This window comes from Curcuma longa, unplaced genomic scaffold (genome assembly GCF_044706935.1).
Source record: "Curcuma longa cultivar G26 ecotype Majalengka, Jawa Barat unplaced genomic scaffold, ITB_CL_G26_1.1 contig_24733, whole genome shotgun sequence".
Lineage (NCBI taxonomy): Eukaryota > Viridiplantae > Streptophyta > Magnoliopsida > Zingiberales > Zingiberaceae > Curcuma > Curcuma longa.
The window spans coordinates 27,263-40,012 of record NW_027432516.1 but is presented as its reverse complement, the minus strand read 5'-3'; the positions used below and the strand labels follow the sequence as shown (position 1 = coordinate 40,012).

General features: G+C 41.7%; 3 protein-coding genes across 3 annotated transcripts; 2 read left to right on the top strand and 1 right to left on the bottom strand.

The window, feature by feature from the left end:
* The first annotated feature begins 439 nt into the window (after window positions 1-439).
* LOC141818413 (transcription factor PCL1-like) lies at window positions 440-4,504 on the top strand. The gene is made up of 2 exons (XM_074705926.1): window positions 440-1,584; window positions 4,296-4,504. Exons 1-2 carry the CDS (start codon window positions 569-571, stop codon window positions 4,312-4,314), a joined length of 1,035 nt encoding a protein of 344 aa, XP_074562027.1. The 5' UTR covers window positions 440-568; the 3' UTR covers window positions 4,315-4,504.
* Window positions 4,505-5,698: 1,194 nt separating this feature from the next.
* Window positions 5,699-6,604, top strand: LOC141818414 (chitinase 2-like). The gene has a single exon (XM_074705927.1). It carries the CDS (start codon window positions 5,699-5,701, stop codon window positions 6,602-6,604), a length of 906 nt encoding a protein of 301 aa, XP_074562028.1.
* Window positions 6,605-12,147: 5,543 nt separating this feature from the next.
* Window positions 12,148-12,750, bottom strand: LOC141818410 (uncharacterized). The gene is made up of 2 exons (XM_074705923.1): window positions 12,423-12,750; window positions 12,148-12,380 (listed from the first exon to the last, which is right to left on the bottom strand). The coding sequence occupies exons 1-2, from the start codon at window positions 12,748-12,750 to the stop codon at window positions 12,148-12,150; spliced, it is 561 nt and encodes a 186-aa protein (XP_074562024.1).

The following is a 12,750-nucleotide window of genomic DNA, read 5'->3' as shown; positions in this document are numbered from 1 at the left end:
ACACGGCAATAGCGATAGGGTTCGTCTGGTGAGGGAGACGTCCACGTTGCCAGTTCCGATGCGCATCAATCAATCGGGTGGGGGTCGCGGTTGCCGATTGCCATTCCAATTAGGGGAAAGATCGACGGTGTCGTGGCGGTTTGATCGGCTTTGCGATTCGTGCAAGTCTGGATGATGATCGAGGAGAATATGTATTATGATGTGGAAATCGAAAGGGAGAGAACTTGAAAAGCGGCTGGGGAATCCTTGGCCTTTTTCTCTCTCTCTGGGAGGAGGAGAAAGAGGGAAAGAAGAGAAGGAATCCAAAATATCAAGCCTAGCGGTCCACGTGTACCTGCGTAGAGTAGCGATCTGGCATCGGATTTGCGCTTTTCCCTCCCCCACTCGTAAAAATATCTCCCTCTCCCATTGCTCCTTCTTCTCATCCACCCACCGCCGCCTCCGCTGTCTCCGCTGCCGCCTCCCGGCTGAGTCGATACTCCTTTTGCTTCGAGATCTACTGGTTCCATTTCTCGACCGCATCCGCCGCCCTCGTCTCTGCTTTAATTCTAGGGTTTTGGCCGCTCCCATGGGCGAAGAGGCTCCCGATGCCCCCCGCAACCGGATCGCCGCCCGAGGGTGTGGAGGATATGATGGGGGCCGTGTCAGAGAGTGGGAGATCGGGCTTCCGACTGATGAGGAGCTCTTTCCCCTCAATAAGCTCCTAGTCTCGCCGGCGCTGGCTGCCGCTTTCCGTATCATCCCCGAACCCCGCCGCACCGCGTTCGACGTCGATCGAGCCGTGCATAAAACTCTGACTGACCTCCGAAGCACCTGCCCCTCCCCTGTGTCCGCCTCTGCACTCCGATCCTTCCTCCCCTTCCGGTCCCCTGTTCAAAACGATGACTACGGAGAGGCAGAAGAAGAAGAAGAAGGAGGAGGAGAAGAAGAAGAAGTAGAAGAAGTAGAAGAAGAAGATGACGACGATGAGGAAGAAGGAAGCGAGGCTACGATGCCTTTCGAGGACGATGGCGTGGAGAATCCCCAGCGCAAGAGCCGACGAATCGAGGCCTCGGAGGAGGCGGAGTTGTCGGCCCTGCGGGCGGAGAACTCGAACGAGGAGCAGTCGGCGAGGAGCCAGAAGAGGCCACGGCTGGTGTGGACGCCGCAGCTCCACAAGCGGTTCGTGGACGTCGTCACGCACCTCGGCATCAAGAACGCCGTCCCGAAGACCATCATGCAGCTGATGAACGTGGAGGGCCTGACGAGGGAGAACGTCGCGAGCCACCTCCAAAAGTACCGCCTTTATCTGAAGAGAAAGGAGGGGCGCTCCAGCGAGGGGCCTTCCTCCTCTGATCGTCTGTTTGCCTCTACGCCCATGCCACAGAGCTTCCGAGAGCACCACCATCAACTGCCGCCGCCTCCAACTGTGCCCGTGCCCTACAGCGTGCCCACCATGCTTCCTATGCCCATCTACGGCGTGCCCCATGGAAACCCTATGGTTATGATGCCCTACGTTAATAACCACCAGGTAGGTGGTGGGGGCTTCCACGGATTCGAGGCTCCCCATCATTTCGGAGCTATTGGGGAGCGCCCGATGGATCGGTGAGCTAGTTTAATTCTGTGTTTTCCTGTCATTTCCTCATTGAACAGTAGACCAATTATTTCGCTCCACACAATTCTTTCAGTTGCCTATGTTTTTCGATTCTGTTTTCTTGCCCAATGATTCATTCTCTCTTTTGGTTAAAGATTCTTATAATATTGCTTTCATAATTCCAATATATCTTTATCTTAGTTTTTTCATAAGATTTCTTTCTTGTTATTGGCATACACTTCTTTGCCTATTCACTCACTACTTGCATTGGTTAGTATCATTGCTATTGATTGAACTAGCTAATCAAACAAACAAATACCCTGTAAATTAAGTCCGCTTACTGGTATCATTTCATAATCTTTCATCGTGGCAATCTGAAGAATTGCATATTCTGCTTTCTGCAGTGAAATTAACAGAAACGGCAACTGTCTAATGATTATCTTAGTTGTATTGATGAGATGAGATAAACTTCTTGGATTTGTGAGCTTTTTTCTTATTCTTTGATGCAATTTGCGAGATTCCTTTGCTCATGTCTAGTACCAGGGGCATCAGATACAATAAATGTTTAATGATACACAAGAACATGAATAGAAGAAGATAACTGAATATTGTTTAAATGAAGGCCATTTTTACCAAATCATGGCTCTTGTAGTACATTTTGACCAAATCACATTTCAATATTGATTTTTTTTACTTTATTTATTTTTATCAAATTGAGCCCCGGCCATAAATTTTTCTCAGATTATCCTTGATTTTCAAATTCCCTCTAAAATCAATAAGCAAGCTATTTAAATTAGCTTGCAGCATAATTGTTGAATATAACATTAGATATTTGAATTCCGTCTAACCTAATATACTCATTAAGTGATCCCTCACATCTTAATTTGTGTAAATTTAGGATTTTGCCCTGTGAAAATCATCTTGTATAGTGAGAAATGAGAACAATTAATATCAACTTGTTGGGTCAAAATCTTAAGAGATCTCTACTCTCTAGCTGATCATTTTAGGTTTAAAGAAACTCTAATATCTATCGACTTGAAAGCATTGAATCTGCTTATGCAACATTTTGTGTCATTTTTCAGTTAGCATCATTGAACTCCCAAGTTTCAGCAAAATTATGGTTTGGAAGATCACTTAATGATCATCTTAGGTAGAAAGAAACCCAAATATTTAGTGTTTTCCCCAAAAAATCATGTTGTGCAAATTAGATTGCATTGGAATTTTGGAGGAAAATTGAAAATCAAGGATAATATAGGAAAAATTTTGGCAGAGGCATAATTTGATAAAAATCCAACAGTGAGGCATGATTGGTCAAAAACACTTATGAGGGGCATGATTTGGTAAACAGCCATATTGTAACTTGATGGTTTGCAGAAAAATTATACCATCAGTATTTATAGCATATCTTGTCTATTTGTGTTATCTGGTTTGATAATATAGCAGAATTCTAACAGTGTAGAATATCTGCATTGGAAGAAAAATGCAGCAGGCATTTGCAGTGCCATGGCAGCAATAATTGCAATTTAATTGTTTTTCTATGATGCCATTTTAAGGGATCATTATTGATAGTCTTGAAAGGATCTACAAGGCAAGGAGGAGAAACTATTTGATTTTCGTCCTTGGTTGTTGATAGTTTGCATTAGTTTGTGGCTCTGCCAAGAGGCTTGAATGTAAAGAGTGGCTCTAAGAAGTGCTGCACTCATCTTGGAAGAAATTTTCCTCCTAATTGAACTATGTGAGACAGAGATGCTTTGGAAGAAATCAACTCCTATTCCACAACAATAATATCTTAGATCAATTTCTAAAGGTAATAATACCTTTTCGCGATTTTTGTTTTCACTATATACATTCTCTGGTACATTTTATGCTGGTTTTAAACCTGCACTAAGTTTCATGAAGTCATGACCACTATCGTAAAGGGTAACTTAAATTTAGACTTTAATAAGGTGCATGGTTTTGATAGTTAGAAACGATGTATGGCTCACTACTGCCCTGCTGTGATGTGGAAATTTAATTCATAATTATAGACACAAAATAATGGTTATATTACATTTGCATACATCTATTGTTGCCTCTTTTGATCGTATTCATATTCCTCCTAGGGCAACACATGGATGCTTGGATGCTGTATGACATTGACATTTTATTAATCATATCATCAAATAACTGGTAGGGAACAATCTGCATACAAAAACTTAGTTGGATCTTCATCTTTGCTGCTTGGTGACATCTTAATTCTTATAATTCCTTTTTTGAAACCAGAGCGTTCAAGAGACGTTCTCCTTGCTCTTTTTACTCAAGACAACCTTGTTGTGGATAGATCTGATTTCCATTGCTACTAGCTCACTATGTTCCTTCTGCATTCTACTACCACTGTTGGGAGTAATATCTTATCAATGCAGATGATATTTGGTGATTTTTATCATCTTTTTGAGTTGCTAGTTAAATACAAATTTTTAAGAGAGACAGAGATGACATCTAGATGGGTTCCTTAGACATCAGACCTTCCCCATAAAAAATCCGAGTTCTCTATTAATACTTATTAGCATAATTCATTTTCCCCTCGTTTCATGTTTGCAAAAGGCTTAATTTTTCTTCACCTGATCAGTGCCCTTTGTTAGAAGAGATTTTAATAATATTATTATTTGGAAGCTTTGAAATTTACACAAATTATTGCAAAATTTATGAGTGAAAAAGGTCCTTCACATGGTCATAACTGCAGGGTCATGCACAGGAATTGATGAACCAACTCCACGTAGATCTATCATCCATGCAACAGCATCTGCAATTATTTGGAAATCATTCTGATGCTAAAGAGGAGGATCTTCTCTGTGGGGACGGAGCGAACCAAGACAGAACAATATATTCCTCTGAGATTGGAAAGGGATTTAGATAAGAAATAAGTATTTCATTCATAAAAAATATATATATAATAATTATTTTTTATATTTGATTGGGATAAATATTATAATAAATATATAAAAATAATTCATATATATATATATATATAACAGTTTACGTATTTTATCTCAAATTGGAATAAAAGTACTGATGTATTAAATTTTCTATCCAATGGCTGATTTGAATTACAGGAAGTAAGATAACAAAAATTAACAAAAATGATAAATCTCAATTAGTCTCATTGACTATTTCTGAGGTGATTGGTCTGGTCCTATGAAAGTTTTCTATCGACCATCAGGATAAATCGGGAAGTGTACTCAATGATCAGTCCAAGATGTTCAGCATCCTTTGATTGCACTTCCCATTTAAAAGGAAATTTTTATAAATACATTGTAGTTAGGGATCGAACTGTAGATGTTTGGATGACAATCTGGATGTTCTATTGTGGCATTATTGCCCCGGGATTACAGGATAACATCCTAACATAATGAGATGTTAATTATTGAATAGACATGGAACAAATTAAACTCCACGAAATCTCTCCTCGCCCATCCCCTCCACCTCCGCCTCCTCTCCTCCCACGACTGCCGCGTCACCGTGCTCGACGACTTCAAGTACAATAGCATCGACGGCGAACTCGTTGGACTGATTCTCATTCCCATTCCAGTATCTATACCAAGCACCAAAAATTCAGTATTCATTCCCATTGCCATTAACCCCTCAATGGAAATAATACCCATTCCCATTACCGAATGTATACCAAGCGCCCATTGATCAATTCAGACGTTCAGCATCTTTTGATTGTGCTTCCTATTTAAAAGAAAATTTTTATAAATATGTCGTAGTTAGAGATCGAACTGTAGGTGTTTGGATGACAACTTAAATGTCCTACTGTGGCATCGTTGCCCCGGGGTTATAGGATAACATCCTAACATAATGAGATGTTAATTATTGAATAGACATGGAACAAATTAAACTCCACGAAATCTCTCCAACCTCTTAAAATAAATTTAACTTCGCCGGCGGCAGGAAGTTTACGCTGTCGACGTCTGTTACGTTCTCCCACGCCGTTAATCATTTTTTTTAGCGTTCATGTGGTCACGAATAATTCTCCTTATCGGATCCAAGGAAGAGTGAAAAATTCGAGTGCGGATCCAATTAAGCTCCGAAGCGAATCCTATAAGAAGCAACAGCGATGCAGTAAGCTCCGTGTCAGTCGCTCCCATGGCTTCTTCCCCCTCCACGTTCTCGGTCTCCTTTCTCCTCCTCTTCTTCTTTCTGCCTTATTCCTCCACCTCCGGTATCTTCCGAGAATACATCGGCGCCGAGTTCTCCGGCGTCAGGTTCTCCGACGTCCCCATCTCCTCCGGCGTCGAGTTCCACTTCATCCTCGCCTTCGCCATTGACTACACCACCTCCGACTCCCCTACCCCCACCAACGGCCGCTTCAATATCTTCTGGGACAACCAGAACCTGTCTCCAGCCGCCATCGCTGCCATCAAGCGCGCCCACCCCAACGTCAAGGTCGCCCTCAGCCTCGGCGGCGACTCCGTGGGCGACGGCGACTTCGCCTACTTCGCGCCCGACTCCGTCGACTCCTGGGTGAATAACGCTGTCGAGTCGCTCACCTCCCTGATCCGGCAGTACCACATCGACGGCATCGACGTCGACTACGAGCACTTCCGGGCGGCGCCCGACGCCTTCGCGGAGAGCATCGGGCAGCTGGTGTCGCGGCTGAAGGGCAACGGGGTCATTTCCTTCGCCTCCATCGCGCCGTTCGACGACGACGAGGTGCAAAGTCACTACAAGGCGCTGTGGAGCAAGCACGGCGCGGTGATCGACTACGTGAACTTCCAGTTCTACGCGTACGCGAGCGGAACGACGGTGGCGGAATTCCTAGACTACTTCGATGAGCAGAGGAACAACTACAGGGGAGGGAGTGTGCTGGCGAGCTTCAACACGGAGAAGAATCCCGGCGGGCTAACACCGCAAAACGGCTTCTTTGGAGCCTGTAATCAGCTGAAGAAGCAAGGGAAGCTCGGCGGCATCTTTGTGTGGACTGCTGACGCCTCCATGGGCAATGGATTTAGGTACGAACAGCAGGCCCAGAAATTGTTGGCCTCTGCTTAAAGCTTATGGATTTGCACCTTGTTGGTGTAAGCGATTGATCGATGACGACTTCATCATGAACTCTGTATCTTGTATCACAGTTTCGTATAATTTGTAGTGTTGTTAAATATATAAAAAGTTACAGAAACTAGTGTTAAGAATAGGTTTAGTGAGAACAGACCCTGCATTGCAATATAGTTGACGGCTATTTCAAAAGTGTTTAGGAAAACTTCCCAGTTGAGGGAGTCCATATCATACTCATACAATATCTGATCTCACCACATAATAATATTAGCAGATCGTAATAAAATGTTCAGAAATAAAATTAGTAGTAACAAATGCATGTTGTACGAACAAACATACATCTAAATGACACAAAGTGAAGTAAAAAAAACTCAATTCTATCTCCGATCTAATGCACTAATGCTTTTTCGTATGATAGACTCAAATACAAACACAAAGAGAATAATAGATATTCTTGTTAAACCGCAGATAGATGAATCAGCAAGAAGCGATTGTTGAGGGGATGAAGTTGACAACAATGCATGAAGGCGAAGAGAGCTCCTGGGACGTCTGTAATCTTCAAATGAGGGTTAGAATGAGCATCGAGATTGGACTAAACGTAACCACTCTGATGTTCAAGTTAGCATAGGAGTTATCAAAAAATGAAAGTAGGGATCTTGTAAAATAATATGGAAGAAGAAAAAACAGAAATATCTCCCGACGCGTACATTCTCTAGAGTTTATATAGTTATTTGAAAAACATTTCCATGTCAGAACCAATGAGAACCAAATCCAACAGTCATTGGTAACCTCTCTATTTATTGGACGCCACGTATTTGATGAAGGGAATCTAGGAGACTAGTTCTAACAACAACATAATTGTCTCACCATCCCCACGATGTCACACGTTTTCTCACTCTAAGCATAGTGGATGGGGGACCGCCTAGACGATCTTGGGGGTAATCTTCGAGTAGGTAGACACTCCTTGGTCGCATGATGAATTTCTCTAGCATGCTCTTACACTCATGGGTGAAATCCCCATGAGAGCAGTAAAAGGAACAGTATTGTTCCCTCTTTTATTCGACATGTTGAAGTCAAGGTCAAAATTCGGGATTGCCTCCACCGTTTGTACCGTGCTCATGTCTATCCAAGCCGGGACAAATTGAGGAGGTGTGAACGACTCCTTGTGTAGAAGAGCTAGTGGAGGAGCTTTGCGCTTAGATTGAGCTGATACTGATGTATGCACCACGACCTCTTTCTTCCTTGCAGCTTGAGTTTCTTCCACATTGATATATTTCTGTTCATGTCCCAACAAAAGGTCAAAAGTAGTCATACGCTTTTTCACCAAAGACCGAAAGAGTTCTCCTTCTTGCAAATCTTGAGAGAAAGCGCTAATAAGTACTTCAGAGGTAGCAGAGGACATACCCATTGTCACTTTATTAAATCGAGAAATGTAATCCCTCAGGCTTTCTTTAGTGATCTTCTTCAAGGAGAACAAGTGATTGGTGTCTTTTAGTACCTCTTGCTGCTAGCAAAGTGCTATAGGAATCGACTTTGAAGTTGGCGAAGGTTCGAATTGACGTAGATGGTAGTCAATCAAATATCAATGAGTGGGGTCGGATATAGTTGTTAAAAAAACTCTGCACTTGACATCATTTGTGTATTGATGCAGTATGATATTTTTCTCGAACTAACCTAAATGATGCTCGAGATCAGATGATCCATTATAATCCCCGAGATGAGATGCTCGGAAGTTACAAGACATTTCATTATTCAAGATGTGACACAAAAAAGATGTGTCTCAACGGATATGAGCTCTTTGCCTTTATTCTAGTTTGGAGGAAGCATCTCCCTCGCCATTGATCCATTTGAATATTCTTCAAGTGATAACATGGGTTTGCTCCGTTGCTTAACCAAGGTGGTGGGGAAAGGACCATTGGGCCTCGATTGGGAATAGGTGGCACCTCGGTTAAGGTGTCAAATACCTTTTCACGAGTTGAATTCATTGGAGAAAGTCTTTATAGAATCTGTTGCACTGCCTGATCAACCAGTGCTTAAAACTCGTCTTTGGCAATGGTGATGGTCTAACCACAAGCTAAACCTTTTGCGAAATCAGGAGCCTCAACTGTTCTCCCTGATTTCACAATCTCAATGTCTTAGTTCAGATATTTTCCATAGACAATGTCAATTTGTTCCTGTTTGAGATCGCGAACAGGTGAATCAACAAGAAGTGACTGCTGAGGGATGAGATTGATGATGACAAAGGCGAAGAGAGCTCTTGGGACGTTTGCAATCGAGGTTGGACTCGACATGACCACTTCGATGCTCAAATTAGCGTAAGAGCTATCAAGACATGGAGATAGGAATCTTGTAGAATAATGGAAGAAGAAGCAGAAAAATCCCTCGGCATGTACTTTCTCTAGGGTTTATATAGTTACCCAAAAAATATCTCCACATCAAAGCCAATAAAGAGATCCGACAGTCGTTGGTGACCTGTTCATTCACTGGACACCACGTGTTTGATAAAGGACATCTATGGGATCAGCTTTGATATTAACATAACTGTCTCATCATCCCCACGATGCTACACATTTTGGAATATTCGATGTCGCCCATTTCAGGAATGACCGAACTTAAGCTAGTACTGAGAAGTTGGGTGGCCGATGCTGAGTTAGGTGGCCAGTGTTGGGAAATCGAGTAGTCTGAGTCTTCTAGAATCGGAGTGAACTGAGTTGATGGAGTCGAGTGACCTGACTCCTTTGGAGTCGGATAAGTTGACTTGGTAAAATCAAGAAATCTGAGTCTTCTAGAGTCGAGTGAGTTGAGCTGTAAAATCGAGGAGTCTGAATCATTTGGAGTCGAGTGACTTGAGTCCTTTGGCGTCAGGTAAGCCTAGCAAGTGGAATCGAGTGATTGCTATGATGGAGTTGGATGGCTCCAAACTAAAGGAGGAGTTGGGTAACCTAGCTGAAGGAGAAGTCGGGTGGCCGTTTTGACCTCCGTCTATGCTTGACTTTGATCTCTACCTATATTTGACTTTGACCTCCAACTAGATTTGACTATTAATTTGACTTTGTCACTTAGTTGATTTGATTGTGTCACATATAAATCCTTCTATCCACCATATTAAGAATTTATCCATTTACTCTTTGGGATTTCGATTATTTTAACTTGAAGTTTTTCTCACCACTAAGTTATGACCATCAAACTCTAACAAACATTTTGGACCACTAAGTTATGACCATTAATCTTCCGGCTCGGGTCTCTAGACCTCTATCAAATTAATGTTGTCCACAACAGCAAGATAAGCTTCCATATTTTGCCTATGAGTGTTCTTTCTATATCGCCATTATTCCTCTCGAATACTCTGTTATTTTAGTCAGTCAGTGTGCTCCTGAACTCCATCTGATCGTATACAAGAGTTGAATCACTGAAATTTCTCGTTTGATCATCTTCGGAGTTATCGTGTAACATCCATTCTACAGGCATCTGGAATGCATGGCTTGTTCTCCTTCCGAGCTTGACTAGTAGGGTTAGGTTCAGGAGAAGGGGACTGGAATGCATGGAAGTATCTCTATCTTACTTCCTGTAGAGATTTACACCATTGTTCCTCTTGTCCATCTGAACTTTGTCCCCACTATGATCACCTCCATGAGTTTCCACTGAAGCTAATATAATACCCTACTTCTCAAAGGCTCGTCGATTATTTCACTGGAGTTTCCTATCACTGCTCAAGGTCCTTTAATTTGATTTCTTACTGTTTTGAGTAGTTCCCACAGATCTCTTCTCCTGTTTGGTGCAAAAGTCATTTAACACATATAAAAATGAGATGATGCTGTAACTTAATATATAAGTTCATTCCGTATGAGGCAGCACTTTAAATCTAACCTACATACACTAATTATTATAATTAATTATTAATTAATATTAACCTACTGTTAGAGAGTATTTAAATATCATTCTCTTTAAGTCAGACATCTATTATGCATGAGACTCTCTTTAATTAATTTCCTTCTCTAAATTAGAATACCACTCTAAGTATGTAGCAAGAACATGAAGAACCACCCCTTTCCTGAGATAAAGACCATATATGAATGAACCAATTCACCAATAAATGAGTCTAAATTCTCTTTAGTTTCTTATTATAATCATAATCTATCCAATAATTTAATGTACAGTTGCATGCCTAACTTAAACAAATAAGTGAACGTATGTATATAATTAAGCATTGTAGCAAAGTTCATTCCCTAAGCTCCTTTAATCAGTACTCACCCCTTTCCTGAGATGTATACAACTATATATAAACCCTAATCCCCACAAGAAGATACCCTCCTAGCAACCACCACATGTGCTTGAAACACTTGGTTCAGAATCAAACACCCTCTCTCTTTCTCTACTTCCTTATTAACTAGCTGTTCCTCTCTGAGCACTCTTTGTCTTGTATCTAGCACCTCTTTACGGAGGACAAAGACAAAGACAGTCTCCTAATCAATGTCCCTTTTACATGCATGCGTTGAGTAATATTGCAGAGTAGAAGTGCCACTGCACCTAACTATTAACTTCCTCTCTCTCTATGTATATTTAAACCTTTTACACCAGCAGGGGAACTTGGACCTTGAGAACTTTTCACCTAAAGCCTCCTTCTTTAGGCCAAGTCTCTGTCCTAAACCCTCAAGGGAAAGTATTTCCTGACAACCTTCTTAAATTCTCCTGTTGCTGCTTGTATTAACGCTATAATTATAATCTGATCACTAGCTTAAGGTTTATATGATGATAATATATATGTCCAGGAGAAGGAACGAAGGTGCAGCGGATAAAGAGGTGATTCTCTGTATATAGTTGTTCTTGGAATTGGAGCCTTGGGAAGTTGAAATAAAAGAGGCAAACAGAGTTTATGAAGAAGAGACATCTGAGTGATGCAGTGGAATATTAATGTTGCAGACGAGAATTCGTTGTACTGATCGATCATATTGAGGGATTAATTTGAGCTGGACATTCAAAGAGGAGTCAGATTTATGTTTGGGTTTTTTTGCCACTGCTGGAATGTGTCAGTCACTGAGCTCACAGGATGGAAGAAAAGGAATAGATAAAGAAAAAGCTCTGCCATCATCGGTTGCCATGCATGGGCATACTTTAAAAGAAATATGAAAGTTACATTCAGTTTTAGCTGGAAAAGCTATAGATGTAATGTGTAATGGAAATATCTGACTATGAAAATGATCAAGTTCAGTTTTAGTTTAAGTAGTTGATCATGAACATTCTTTGCCAAATTCTTTTCTAAGATACAATTCTGCTTTGTAACTAAGAGAGAGAATATATGAAATACAAGAAGATATAACTTTACAAAGAAAAGGAGATATAATGCTTCCTACTAAACTATTGCACCAATTATGAAGATCAATTACTACAGTACAATGATTCTTGAGTTGAAAAATTCCTTGATTCCGGAACATAATTTTCCACACTTACAATTTCTGACTATATGTAGAGAAATTTTCAACGATAAAAAGGCTTTCAGATGATTAGTTATGCATGTAATCAAATCAAATCATACAGTAATTTCATCCAAGCCTAAGCTCAAGATCCAACTCCTCAACAGGTATATGGTCCATTTGCTGCTCCCTATTCATGAAATCGAAAGAATGTCCTGGTTCATGACTCACTATTCTCCTCCTCCTCCTCCTGTTACTGCTGATCATGATCCCCTCGTCATCCTCATCATACTCAATCCATGACCTCTTTCTGTCAAGTTTCTTGAAATTCCACGCCACTCCTTCTCCTTCTCCTTCTCCTTCTCCCCCAAGATGCAGCACTTCAGAGACATGAATATCAAGACGAAGAAAAGGAACACGAGAATCAGGGTAAGGGTTAGGATGCCCAGCAGCAGCAGCAGCGCTGCTGAGCAACAAGTGACTACTGACATGTGTTCCCTCGTCTTCACTAGCGGTCTGTGACAGAAGCCTAGCTCGGTCACGCCGGTGCACATTCATATGCCCGCCAAGTGCCTGCGCAGACGGGAACTCGCGGCGGCAGAAGCTGCATGAATAAGATCTTGGAGGCCACACACAGCCCGCCGCGTCTTCAGCGAAGGCCTTCTCCTCCCACGATGGTGCCGACGAGCACTCGTAGTAAGTCGCGATCGGATAACCTGAGAGCTTGGCCAT

What these genes read in the sequence shown, in the direction of transcription:
- LOC141818413 (XM_074705926.1), top strand. Translation starts at nt 569, where the DNA reads ATGGGCGAAGAGGCTCCCGATGCCCCCCGCAACCGGATCGCCGCCCGA.
- LOC141818414 (XM_074705927.1), top strand. Translation starts at nt 5,699, where the DNA reads ATGGCTTCTTCCCCCTCCACGTTCTCGGTCTCCTTTCTCCTCCTCTTC.
- LOC141818410 (XM_074705923.1), bottom strand. Translation starts at nt 12,750, where the DNA reads ATGGCCAAGCTCTCAGGTTATCCGATCGCGACTTACTACGAGTGCTCG. An exon ending in TTCTCGTGTTCCTTTTCTTC is followed by an intron (nt 12,381 to 12,422) that starts GTCTTGATATTC and finishes ATCTTGGGGGAG; the next exon opens with AAGGAGAAGGAGAAGGAGAA.